This window comes from Oryzias latipes, chromosome 11 (genome assembly GCF_002234675.1).
Source record: "Oryzias latipes chromosome 11, ASM223467v1".
NCBI classification, from domain to species: domain Eukaryota; kingdom Metazoa; phylum Chordata; class Actinopteri; order Beloniformes; family Adrianichthyidae; genus Oryzias; species Oryzias latipes.
The window spans coordinates 26,794,161-26,807,914 of record NC_019869.2 but is presented as its reverse complement, the minus strand read 5'-3'; the positions used below and the strand labels follow the sequence as shown (position 1 = coordinate 26,807,914).

Sequence of the window (13,754 nt, the reverse complement as noted above, 5' to 3'; positions counted from 1 at the left end):
ATGCCTCCCTGCTCTCTGTTAAAGTTAAAGTTTGGCCTCAATTATAAAAGGGGTTTATTCAGACATACCTCTGGTTTGTCTGAAGATTAATAACCCCTCTTGTTAAAGTAAAATATGTCCAACACAAGAGGCCCTCAGTTCTCATCTGCCTGCCCAGCTGTTGGACAGGACAAGTTAAAAAAAATAAATAAATACACCTAAGTGTTCACATTTTACCAGTCAAAGTCTGAAATTGTGGGTTCTTTTATCACATAGTAGAAATTCAACTAAATCCAGATTGATGTAGGTCTCTTGTCCTTGTCTTCATCGCCAGCAGAGGTTCCATGGTGGAGCTTGGTAAGTGGGAAGTCTTGACTGTTTGGAGCTGCGGTTTATGGTTACAGAACTGGGTCAGGATGATAAGATACTGAGTGTTCTAGAAAACAAACGCCTCTGTTTTTGTGAGGGAAAACAACCCAAAACAGTACATAGATCTTCATTTCTGGGCTGCCTGTGGACTAAAGCGGATCATTAAAGAGTGCTTGCATAAACTGGTGTGAGGATTTGAACGTTCATGTTTGTCTGAAGGGGAGGAAGTGGAAAGGCAAAAGTTTACTTCACCTTTGCTGATGGTTTATAATCTGTGTTCTCCCTTATGCACTGAATTATCTTTGCTCCCATTCCCCAACGTGTCCCTATTGAGCTCTATGGGTTAGGAATCGATGACACTTCCATTCATATGTGGGTCAAGGCAGGTGAGCACATACTTTTGATATTATACAACGTATCCTGCTGAATACAGTTGCTGGGTTTGTAAAAGGAGAGCCAAAACCAAACTGTTTAAAAACAGGAGGAAGTGTAAACTCACCTGGACTTTTGGCCGCCATCTTCTCTGACTCTTTGGGCGTCCTGAAGAGCACGGGCTGACTTGGGGGGCTGCTCCCACCCATACTAATGCTTTGAACGTGCACAATATACTCTGTGTCCTCATCCAGATCCCACAGTGCACAGGAGCGTGTGGTGGTGTTCACCTCCTGGATGAACCTCAGCATGTGGACATCCTTTTTCTGCAGCAGCATCAAGGAAAAACAACACATTCTCAGCTTATTACTGGCTCTACACACAAATATGCAGATACTTGTGCAAAGCTTGTATCTTCAGTTAAATCCTCTGTTCAGCTGCTGATTGCCCCCTACAGACCTACAGACCTCAGAAAAATATTCCCAGGATTTAGGCTTGATCAGCTGATTGCCTGGTAAATCCAATATTCCTGTTTGGCTCCAATTTGTGCTAACGACTACATGTCTGCCTGGGTTAACAGTGGAGAGAGAGCTTAAACCGAACCTCCTGGGCTCTTCTTCTCCGATGCAATTAGGTTTAGTGGATTAAATGGCCGCTGTGCCCCTGTGAGCTCCTCTAGAGACGCAGATTTTCACCTTGTGAAAGCTGTTTGCTGAGGTCAGCTGACACCTCCCAGAAAAAGGCTCCTTATGGATCTTTTGTTTATCAAGCAACGATGGAAGGAACATTCCTGAAGAATTTGGCTTCCAGTGGATAAAAATTTGTCAAATAGAGTCACAATCGCCTGAACATGATATTTAAGATGTTCAGGCAAACTTCGGTTATTGTTCACCTCAATGACGTATCGGCTGGTTGTTGGTCATTTTATTCATTCTTGATAACTTTCATGACAAACCAGGTTTGAGTTTCTGCTCCCATCCACTCATAACCAGCATCACATTTATCTAAAAAACAAGTCACAGTAGATCAACTTCAGCCCTCAGCTTGTTTATCTGAATTGAAGAACTGTTTCTCCTTTGGATAAAGAGCAACTGAGTTCAGAGCAAAGTAACTCTGACTAAAGGAAACAGGAAAGATGTTCCTCTGATTGAAAATGTGCTGAAAACAACAGACAGGTGAACGAGGTCAGGGTTTGATTGCCAAACGGCGTGTGATTCTGGCGCTGTTGAACCCGACCGATGGTGCAGTCTGAAGTGGTCCTGAATGATGTGTACGAGCTAAAGATGGATGAGGAGCCTCTTTTCCTGGCTGGTAAAAAGAGGAAGTCAATGCTGGAAGAATGACACCATCCATATATTCAGTTTGTCACCTGCCCTTTTAGGGTCACGGGGTTGCTGGAGCCTATCCCGGTCACTTGTGGGCAAAGGCAGGGTACACCTTGGACAGGTCGCCAGTCTGTCGCAGGGTCACAATCACACCCCCATTCACTCTAACATTCAAATCTAGGCACAATTTAGAGTTGCAAATTGACCTATCAAGCATGTTTTTGGATGGTGGGAGGAAGCCGGGGACCCTGGAGAAAACCCACGCATGCACAGGGAGAACATGCAAACTCCACACAGAAAGGTCCCCCGTTGATGTTCTGGTTCAGGTCCCCCAGCTGGGACTTAAACCGGGGGCCTTCTTGCTGTAAGGCAAGAGCGCTAACCACTGCACCACCGTGCAGCCTCTGACACTTTCTATTGATCAAATAAAACAAAGCTGGGATTAATTAAAAACAATAAAGGTTACTGCCGCATACATGCACGCATCCAAGCGCAGATTTGGGGATCAGTCAAAGTACAGACATGCCCTCATTGATGCAGTCACATTACTTTCCAAAGTGGCTCAAAGATGAGATGAAAAAGATGCTGTAAAGAGTCTTCTAATCCCTGAGGAGCAGCAGGTGAGCAGCAGAGCCGAGACCCGACCAGAGGACTGATGTGTAGGTTGTGAATGAAACACCTTTAAAGTCGGCTCTTTGGTGTGAAAGACAAGAGCCGGCTCCTTCTGGGAGCCATTATACCCTATATTAATTCAACCTTTCTTACTTTTTTTTCTTCTAAGCTGTCGGTGACGAAGTCTCTGTTCAATATGAGTTAGCGCTCAGTGCTAGAATTTCAATAAAGTTTCTGTAGCTAAAGTAGCTGTTAAAACAATGAATGCAGCTGATGTGGAATCAGCACAGCAGTCTGATTTATGATTAAACTGTTTAAAACACCAACCCATATATATACATTAACATACACATGTACACACAATAAAACACATAATCCCACACACATATTTACATACATTCACACACATTGCACACAACCAAACTCATTCACACATATGTACATGCTGACGGAGACAGAGCTGCAATGTCATGTGGTTTGTTGTCTTGCCCAAAGACACTTGTTCCATGATCACAGATGGGCTTCTTTGAAGATGAAAATCAAAACTCTTTGAGCACTAACAGAAGTTTACAAAATTGAAATCATGAATGAATGTTTTGTGAAGATAATCATTCATCAATAAGCACTGGATTTTGTTACTTGAAGAGAATCTTATTTGATCAGAACCGGATCTCAAAAACTGTCAAACTATTAAATGAATGAACTCAGTAGGGGTGGGATTATATTTGCTTCTTCCCACTCCTTTTCAAGCTATAAATCAAGCTCTACTTAACTTTAGTTAATTATCTCTATATTTAATTAAGCAAATGTGATTTAAGTGACGTTTTGTTTTGTTTTATTTTTTGTCTTTTTAAACTATGCATTTCAAAATTTCTGTAATGAGTTTGATAAATATGTGTAAATTCTTTATTGCTTTGACTACAATGCTTGAAATAAATCAAATCAAAATCAAAATGATCCAGTGAAAGGGGCAATCTGTGTGGACATGTGGCATTAGACAGAGCAACAGTTGGTCTGAATTAAGCTTAGCATCAGTTCAACAATTCCTTGGAGCCATCTGAACAAGTCTCATCTGTGTTAATCGTCTGGACACGTTCTAACCTGTCTTCTCTGTGTTGTGGATATGTCTTTGTGCTCAGGTACCTGTTGGGTGATGGCAAAGCCAATGACCGGGTCCCCCTCCAAGATTTCCCATGTCACCACTGCAGAGTTGACCCCCAGCTCTCTGATGGTCACATTAAGCGGAGCTGACAGCACTGTGTCTGCCACAGAAAAAGGAGAAGTCATTAACATTCATGGACATGTGGACACCCCCCCATCACTCTGAACTTGTCCTCTGAGCTCATCTGCTCTTGGTCTCTGATAGTTTGATCCCTCTGCTTTCATTTATATCAGGCCTAATTAAGCACAAAGGTTTCTTGGTGTTGGTGTCTCTGTTTTCTTTTGTTCTTTTCTGCTGCATACGTCCTGTTGCTGTATGACTCATGAACCTGTAAAGCTGCTGTAGGCTCTTTACCCTGATGATCCATCCAACAAATTACAAAACAGTGTGAAATGCAGCTTCTGAGGATCAAACCTGCTGTTGTGTTGTGAGCTTGTTAAGTGTCAGAGCTGTTCTGGAGTGTGAGGCTCTTAGTGGTCATGCTCCTTCTCCATCCATCAACATCAGAAGCCTCTTTCCAGTGAGTCTGACCTGACAGAGGACCATCGCAGTCAGACCATGACGCTAAGTGACAACACATGTGTGGCTGTTCAAAACTAGACAGGCTGGTTCCCTAATTTGAAATTGTTATTGAATATAACAATTAATCTGTTTTTTTAATATTTAAAAATAAGCAAATAGGTGAATGGGCAAAGACCGTGTTATTCTACCACTCAGTTTTTAGATTTTTGGCTAGACATCACCATGGGATCAAACCCCAAGTCGGTCTCAGGGCAGGCTCTGTACCACTAGGCCACTGAGCGGGTGAAAATTAAAGCTGGGAGACATTTCTAAGGTTGTATTCAGACTAGACAAATTTGATTTGCTTAAAGTGAACCAGAGTTCGTTTCCCCCAATAACCCAGAACAGATTTTCAGTCTGAATACACCAAGTGAACCCTGGTCAAGGAGCAAGAACCGTTCTAGGACCCATCTTTGGAGGTGGTCTCGGTTTGTTTCCAATTGGACTGAGCTTCGTTTCGCTCTGAGATTCTTCAGTCTGAACACAATCCGTGAGTACTTAAATTATTTTTCCATCAGACACTTGTTTGTTTTTGTTAAACGTGCCGACATGTTTCGGTGGAATACCTTCCGCCTTCCTCAGAGTCATCATCAGGTGGTAGTGTGTGTGACGTCTTTAAAAACAGATGATTGTGACTGAGGCGGAGTCACCTGTCAAACTTTGACAGGTGTCCGCACTTCATCACAAGAAAAACAGAACATCAAAAACAATGCGAAAAGGAAATAAATAAAATACTAACAAAAGCCAGACGACAACAGGCAGTACAAGAAAATATGAAATCAGTAATAACGGACCACTGCAAACAAGAAAACCACATCATGGACTTTGAAAAGGCCAAAGTCCTCCGCACTGAAGACAACAGACACCGCAGATGGAACATGGAGGCGGTGGAGATACGAAAGCCAGCCCACACTCCCATGAACCGGGATGAGGGGGCCTTCCTGCTCTCTCATAGCAACATCCTCCAGCAAAAAACGGACATCAAGGGGCGGAGTCACTTGTCAAAGTCTGCCTCAGTCACAATTGTCTGTTTGTAACCCTTGTGCTATCCTAGGCACTTTACCATTGGGAGTTGGGTCATCTAGACCCACTAGGCAGTGCTCTGAACCTTTTTTCTTCAATGATTTGTGATCTTCACTGGTGTCCATGGATTACATGAAATCGTTCCACCTTTATCCACCTTTGTCATGGTAGGGAGAACACGTCAATGGAAGGGGGGGACATCACAAGGGTTAAAGACGTCACACACTACCACCTGATGACGACTCTGACGAAGGCGGAAGGTATTCCACCGAAACCTGTCGGCACGTTTAACAAAAACAAACCAGTGTCTGATAGAAAAATAATTTAAGTACTCTGTATAATTTATAGACACAATGAACAGGGCTCCAGACTGCGAGCAATTGGTCGCATTTTGCGACCAAAATTTGAGAGTGTGCGACTGAATTTTACATCCAGTCGCACATGTGCGACCAGTAAATTTGCCTCCCCCACCCTTCGTATTTTTTTATACATTAAACGTGGAAGGGGCACATCAATGATCAATGAAATAATCAATGATACGCAAACGCACACGCACGCAGGCAGACACACACACTCGCGCACATACTCATGAAACGCGAGCACACACTCGCGTGATGCCTGTGTGTGAGGCGGCCACTGCGTGTGAGAAGAATAGGGAAAGCCACTGTGAGTGGCTAAAATGCGTGGAGGGGGAGGGGCCTAGAGCTGACCAACCAATCACAGTGGGGTATATGACTCTTGGGGGCGTGACAATGACAGGGTTTGAAAGCAGGACACCTGACAGCCCCCTCCCCGGACCACATGAAGGAGTTCCTTACTTTCCTTTAGAACGTATCTTTTCGCTCGTAATTTTCTAAATACATGCAGTTTGTGCTGAACTTTTCTCTGGGCCGCACAGACCCGGAGGAAGGTTTAGGTTTTGGTTACGGTTACAGCGGCGCATCAAAGCGTTTATGCCGTTACGGCAGCACATCGCTCCCACGGGAGTCGGGTCAGCTGAGGAGAATAAATGTCCCACACCTACATGCGTGACAGCTAACGGGGCTTGAACTTTAAACACGCTCGAGCAAAAACAACATTAGTTTTAGACACACTGAAAATACGTGTGGAAAATGCAACGATAGACGTTTTTTAAATGAACCAGCACCTCGCCTGGAAATTGGAGTTGTCCTTAACATTCAGTTTAGTTTTAATATTCTTCTCCCCCTTAGTATGATCTGTGTTATTATATATTTTATGATTATTTAAGGTTTTGTAATGTATGTAGCCTTTTTTAATGAATTGGTATTTTAAATTATTTTGATTAATCCCTCCACTACAAAAACCATCAGGACACATGTCCCATAATGCATTGTTTTGTAGCCTGTAGGGCAGCTTTCAGTCAGTTCAGTTTCCAGCTGTGTCCGGGTAAGTTTGCCCCTTGCTCCCACCCCTTTCTCGCGATATTTTTGTGATGATTGACAGGTAATGTTGGAGCAAAAACAAAAATATATGTCACACACCAGGTGATCTGCGCAGCGTTGAGTTCACCTGGGTGATCTCAAACACGCTTATTGTGCATCTTGGCTGCACCTATTTGGTGTCACCAAGATAAATTTCCATCAGTTTTCTTAACTATTTGTACTGTCATGACAGCGATGCTTTTGTCAGTTTACCTTCTTGGTGCATCTTCAAAAGTGCAGATTAAAATGTGACACTGAATTAGAAACAGCACATTGTAATTTCTGCATCTATTATTAAAGTATTTATTAGTAATACAGTGGAAATTAGTAGATTTGGTTAGAATTTTGATTTACGGTATGCGCCCCTAAATTTTCTAGTTGTGCCCCTAAAATTTTCAGTTAGGGGCCACAGTGCTCCCAGTGAAAAAAGTTAGTCTGGAGCCCTGATGAACTTTATTGAATCATGAACACAACCCATCTTAGAGCGGAACAGCTAAAACAAAAAGGCAACCGTAGTCGCGGACAAATGTAAAGCAACGGTTATCGTGTTATCAAACAGACAAAAGAGTCCAACTTTTTATTTGTTAGAAGGTTTGTTTTAATGAACAAGCTTCTTTCATTATTTCTGTGACTTGCTGCGCAGCACACAGTCAGTGCTGCTGTGACGTCATCCTAAAAGCCACCTTGTAGTTTCCTTAACAGAATTCTCTTAAAACAAAACATAACAGCACAACGATGAGACACAGCAACTCACTGAAATGTGGTCGGATGAATTCAGACTCAACTATTTTAACAGGACACATGTTACTTCTCATGGTTTTCCCATTAATCTATATGTCATAAACACTTACCAGCGTACCTTCATACCTGACATCTCCTCATCACTTCAGTTGCTAGTATTCTCTGAGTTACTGGCTCAGAGGATACTGGGTTACTCAGCCAGTAACCGGCTTGCAGCAAAACTCCGCCGTACCAAAGTAACAAGTAAACGTGATGTTCCCAACGTTCAAAATTGATAATTGAAATATAAAGTTTTAATAAATGAACTGTCCTGATAAGTATTTTAAAGCACGTCCGTCTTTGTCTTGTTGTCTTGACCCAAACTGGTAGTTCCACTGACTGAAGAGATCTAGACACCTGTTTTTATTTACAAGCTTTGGTCCAGAACAGAATGGACCACTTAATACTAGTCTGAAAACAGACCAAACGCAAGATTCAGGACTCGGAACAAATTAAGAGGCCTCGATCCAGAACAAAGGATTTTCCCAGTCTGAATACACCGTTAATAATCAGTACAAGGTAAATCCTGAGATGAGCTATCCATCTTCTAAAACTGCTCCATTTGCAGTCAGGGTCACGGGGAGCCTGTTCCACCCAGAACAGTTCTGCAGTCCATCACAGAAAGACAGACAGACACACCCTCAACGGACCATTTAGAGTCACCATTTGACCTATCAAGCATGTTTTTGGACTCTGGGAGGAAACCGGAGAAAACCCCACACAGGGAGCAACCGGTTAGGATTCAAACCACAGCCTTCTCTCTTTGAGGAGGGAGCGCTAACCACTACACCATCATGCACCCCTGAAGATTAATGTTAAAAGGTTTGAGATGTTACCTTTTTTTTTTTTTTTAACATTAATCTTCAGGGGTGCATGTTAAAAGGTTTGAGATGTGGGCTGCACGGTGGCGCAGTGGTTAGCGCTCTTGCCTCACAGCAAGAAGGCCCCCAGTTCAAGTCCCGGCTGGGGGACATGAAAAACACAACATCAATGGGGGACCTTTCTGTGTGGAGTTTGCATGTTCTCCCCGTGCATGCGTGGGTTTTCTCCGGGATCTCCGGCTTCCTCCCACCATCCAAAAACATGCTTCATAGGTGGATTGGCAACTCTAAATTGTCCATAGGTGTGAGTGTTAGAGTGAATGGATGTGTGATTGAGGACATTCTACCCTGCGACAGACTGGCGACCAGTCCAGGGTATCCCTTGCCTACGCCCAAGTGGCCGGGATAGGCTCCGGCAACCCCGTGACCCCGAAAGGGAAAAACGGTCAAGAAGATGGATGAATGAATGAATGAATGAAAAAAGGTTTGAGATGTTTCTGCCAATATTTAGACACCAAAAGCACCTTTTTTCTGAAGTGCCATTGTTCACCACTAAAGTAATCCCAAAGCTGTGAGTTCAAAAAGAAAAGGTTCTGATCCAAACGGGAATTAAAATAATCACCAAATAAATAAAGGGTGATTTGACAGTCGCTGGTCAACAGATGAGTGCTGTGTTTTTGCACCATTGATCCTCCTGCACTAACAGTCACAGACACAGAAAGCCACGACTCGCATCATCCCTGAACGCAGACGGACAGAATTCCTGGCAGAACCGGCTGCACTCATCTCCAGCCTGAAGACGCCAGACAAATCTCTGCAGGATAGTAGAGGCCACAGGATCTCACCGTTTTCACAGGAATATCTGACATCAGTGTCCGCGTGACATTTTCTTTAGAACACCATCTGATCAAGCAAGGATGGTGAATTCGATCCTTTTAGGATCCATGCTGGAGAATTGATTTAAAGTGTGCAAGTCAACCTTTTTTCAGATTGACCACAGTCTCCCAGAGGCAGCAGCTGCATCTCTGCAGGTGTTTCATGAAAAAGCTTCAACTGAAAACTAATCAACCAAAAGCTTTTCTCAGATTAAGTTTAAACGCACCTTTTTAATTAATAATTCACATTAATACCAAAATATTAAAAGATCTGGAATTTCTTGCTAAACTTTGAACGCAGGTTCATGTCAGCCACGTCTGGCTTTCCGGTGTCACTCAGACCCAAAGGGACGAGCCTCCATCAGGCAGCAGCGCTCCGACCGGTCACTTACGCCACCAGCATGCGCGTGCGCATGCCGAGACGCCTCCAGTATGGAGAGAAATTAGACTCAGTCGGATTTGTGCGTGCGTAATTCTTGATTTGTGCGTAAATTAGGATTTGTGTATGCATATTCTTGCTTTGTGCGTGCGTAAATTAGGATTTGTGCATAAATTTGGATTTGTGCGTGATTTGTTACTCACATAATACGTTTTGTGTATAAGTTAAAAAAATATAAAATGAAAAAAATACAAAATGCAATTTACGTATGCACAAATTAAGATTACAACAGCTTGAAACTACTTACACACACACATCTTTAAAAACACGCACGAATCCCTTGTTACGCACACACAAAGCCAAAGTTACGCACGGATCTACCGTGAGACTGTTTTCACGTCTCACAATTTCGTCCGTAAGTGCTGCGTTTAAATACCAGTGGAATGCTCGGTCATTAGAATTTTCCTATCAGCCTTCCCTTCTAAACGTATTTCCTTCAGTGGGTGTAGCAGGGCTTAAAAAAACTTTAAAGGAAAATAAAAATTATTATCTGAGAATATGACGTTCACTTTTAAACGCTAATATATATGTTAAAAGTATATTATTCTCAGAGACACCGAATTGATACAAAATGCGTAACAGGAACGACCAGTAGGGGGCACTGTTTTTTTCTTCCGGAAAAATCAAAGGCAGTCAGACTGAGAGAGTCACGGGAAGAATGGCGGCCCATCTCGGTGGTCAGCACCCCGAAGTAAGTAGCCTCTATGTTCAACACTAACATCTACTGTCTTCATGTATTGATTGAGTCATTGTCTGGATACGTTTAGAAGGGAAGGCTGATAGGAAAATTCTAATGACCGAGCATTCCACTGGTATTTAAACGCAGCATTTACGGACGAATTTGTGAGACGTGAAAACAGTCTCACGGTAGATCCGTGCGTAACTTTGGCTTTGTGTGTGCGTAACAAGGGATTCGTGCGTGTTTTTTAAAGATGTGTGTGTAAGTAGTTTCAAGCTGTTGTAATCTTAATTTGTGCATACGTAAATTGCATTTTGTATTTTTTTCATTTTATATTTTTTTAACTTAAACACAAAACGTATTATGTGAGTAACAAATCACGCACAAATCCAAATTTATGCACAAATCCTAATTTACGCACGAACAAAGCAAGAATATGCAAACACAAATCCTAATTTACGCACAAATCAAGAATTACGCACGCACAAATCCGACTGAGTCTAATTTCTCTCCATACTCCAGTGCGTCCACTCAACCTGTGGTCAGACTCACCGGCTCTGACGGAGGAGACGAAGCCCAGCAGGAGCAGCGGCAGCGCCGCAGACGAGCGTGGTGGAGCCATCCTCCTGCGTCTTCTGCTGGCGGGGCTTCGCTTCCTGCGCGGCCCATTGATGATGCAGCATCTAGCGCGGGGAGACCAGCATGCCCGCCGGAGCGGAGGACGGGGCTGAGAGGAGATCCTGAACTTGGAGTCCGCAGCGGAGGAGGCGCAGCTGGGGAGGAGGGGGATGAGGGGGAGGGATGGGGACGATAAGCGGCTGCAGGTGGAGGCAGACGGACGATCCCCAGACTACCTGCAGACGGTCTGTCCTGCTGCCCGTGCGCAGATGATGGAGGAAGAGAGAGCGCAGCAGAGCGGGAGCGCGCAATCCCCCCCCCCCCCCCCCCCGCTCCAGGAAATCCCAGGAACCCGCAACATGAACATCAACAGGCTTGCTTCATTTATCCCGGGTCCTGTGCTGCACGGAGGGACGGTTTGTGTCCCCGAACTTGAAAAAGAACTCTAGAATGGGAATCAGAAGAGTGCGTGTGTGTGCGTGTGTGTGGTAACAGCTTGAGTTTTTCTATTCATCTGCAGATTAAAACGTACTTTATTTACTCCTTTATTCGTGAGAATTGGTCTCTTTGTCTTCATGCAGGATGTTTACGTGCTTGATGTTGACCTTCAGGGACAGTGAGTGATGGTTCTACCATGACTGCTCCATGACTCACAGCAGCCTTCCGTCCTCAAAGCAGCATGCAGACAATCCCACTCAGCTCTGTGACTCAGCACCTGTTAGAAACCTGCTTCCAACCTCCTGTCATTAGACTTTGGTGTCATCGCTTATCTTTAGGTTTGTCTATAGATGGAACAAAACATTTGGGATAAATCACGTGTTTCTGTTTGTCTCTGTTCACCTTGTTAGCAGTAAAAAGGTGCCCATTTCCTCCTGTAGTCTTTCTAGCATCAGTGTTTAATTCCCATGATCATGGAGTAGTTCCAGATTACAGATCAATACATGATTAACATTCTTAACAGAAGCTTCATGTCTGAAAACAGACCTTCCTCCATGCATCTGCTTTGCTCTTTCCAGACTTTAAATGTTACAAGGACGGTTTTTGATGACAACAATCATATTTCTCTGCACTGACTGACTGTTTTATAACTTGATGGAGGTTCACATGATGCAAGTGTCCTTCAGGCCCCTTCACTGTCCCAAAACAGACGTGGGATATTCATGTGCTGTCCTCACTAACAGGAGACGAGATTTGTGAGACTTGGACGACTTTGACAAGTCAACTCCAACAGAGTACATGCTCTATCATCGGGTAGGGACAATCCAGTGTAAAATATGCTACAAGGGAATTCAAGAACCCAGGTTCAGAGTGTTCTTGAACGCGCCACTCATGCCTGGTATAGCTTCAGATCTATTGCATTGTGGGTCATTTAGATTGCAGAGGCATCATCAGACATTAAGCCAGTGCAGCAGTCTGTCAGTGAAGAAGCTGTTCAGACATGGCACTTCATCACTTGGGGGTTGAAGACGTTCGCTCCATCCGATTTGATGACGACCTTTCAGCCCCCCCTTCACAGAGTCGGCCTTTTCAGATGAGGAGCTTCTTCTGTTACTCACCTGAAGACATAAAACCAAAAGAGAAAAAAACTGCAATCCCAGCAATTCAGTCTGCTTTTGTACTTCTCCTCCTCATCAGTCTCTTTTAGAGGAATATTTGATTCCACAATGTGAGGAGACACATAACTGAGAAGGGCAGGTCTCTGCAGTTCTGTCACTTCTTATCATTTTCAGTTAGCTTAAGGAAAATGATGAAGGAAAGCAGCCCTGAAGCTGCTTCTCTTCTTTCTTTCCTAAACCTTTTGGAAAAATGGACACCTTTCTGCACATTACTGCCTTCTACAGGTAGAGACTGGAAGGGCAGCTCCTTGCTGAGCAGTGCCTTGTCCAGTTAAAATTGGTGGATATTATGGGATGTGTGGATGAATAGTTTTTTCATTTGCCTTCAATTTCTGATGTTTTTCACATAGTTTATTCTTGTCTTTATGGTTCTTTTATATTTACTTTAAAAAAGCTTTTTTTCAATAAAATGATCTTTCTAATTATTATGAAGTGGACCAGAAACATTTTGGGCTTTATTCTGTAAACATATTCTATACTAATAACTCAATGCTGCCAACAGCAGATTCAAGACAAAACATTCACCATCGTCAAGTCATTTGAGGTTAGAAATAACTGAAACACTCAGATTTTACTGAGGGGATGATGGGAATTTCAGCTCATTGACTTGAAGCTAGTTTGAATGATGGACTGTCCTTCATCATTAGTTTAATGAAAAGCTCTCTGCTGAAATTCTCCTGTTGGTGGAATTGGGGCTGTGCATGAAGATGTGAAGACATTTAAAGTGGCCTCCATGCATCTGAGGCTGCAGAGAAAGCAGCAGCTTCCTCACAGAGGGTCCATCGCTCTTCTGTGCTGACCTCCATGTCCTTGGAGCCGTTTAATTACACTGCTGTGTGCGCACTCAGAAGAGGGATATTTATGATGAGAACTTACAGATGACAATGATGGAGGGTCACATGCCAAATGATGTGGGAAATGAAAGAGCAAAATGGCCTAAAAATCTGAGATTTAGAATAGAGGAGGAGAGGACAAGACCGAAAAAGACGGTCCTGAAGTCACCCTGAGGCCAGGAGGTTCTGCTCAGCAGGCAGCTCCTCTGCAGTGTCACACATGCCCTTCCATGTGTTGACCATGCAGA

At 43.5% G+C, this 13,754-nt stretch overlaps 1 protein-coding gene across 1 annotated transcript in view; it reads right to left on the bottom strand.

The window, feature by feature from the left end:
* The window catches only part of LOC101175250 (fibronectin type III domain-containing protein 5), a 28,899-nt gene extending 17,531 nt beyond the window's left edge, over positions 1-11,368 (bottom strand). Inside the window, exons 1-3 of the mRNA XM_011481366.3 lie at positions 10,992-11,368; positions 3,801-3,919; positions 848-1,046 (exon numbers count right to left, since the gene is read on the bottom strand). Coding sequence (XP_011479668.1) covers positions 848-1,046; positions 3,801-3,919; positions 10,992-11,061 — 388 coding nt within the window. The 5' untranslated portion in view covers positions 11,062-11,368. The remainder of the gene's footprint in view (positions 1-847; positions 1,047-3,800; positions 3,920-10,991) is intronic.
* Positions 11,369-13,754: the final 2,386 nt, after the last annotated feature.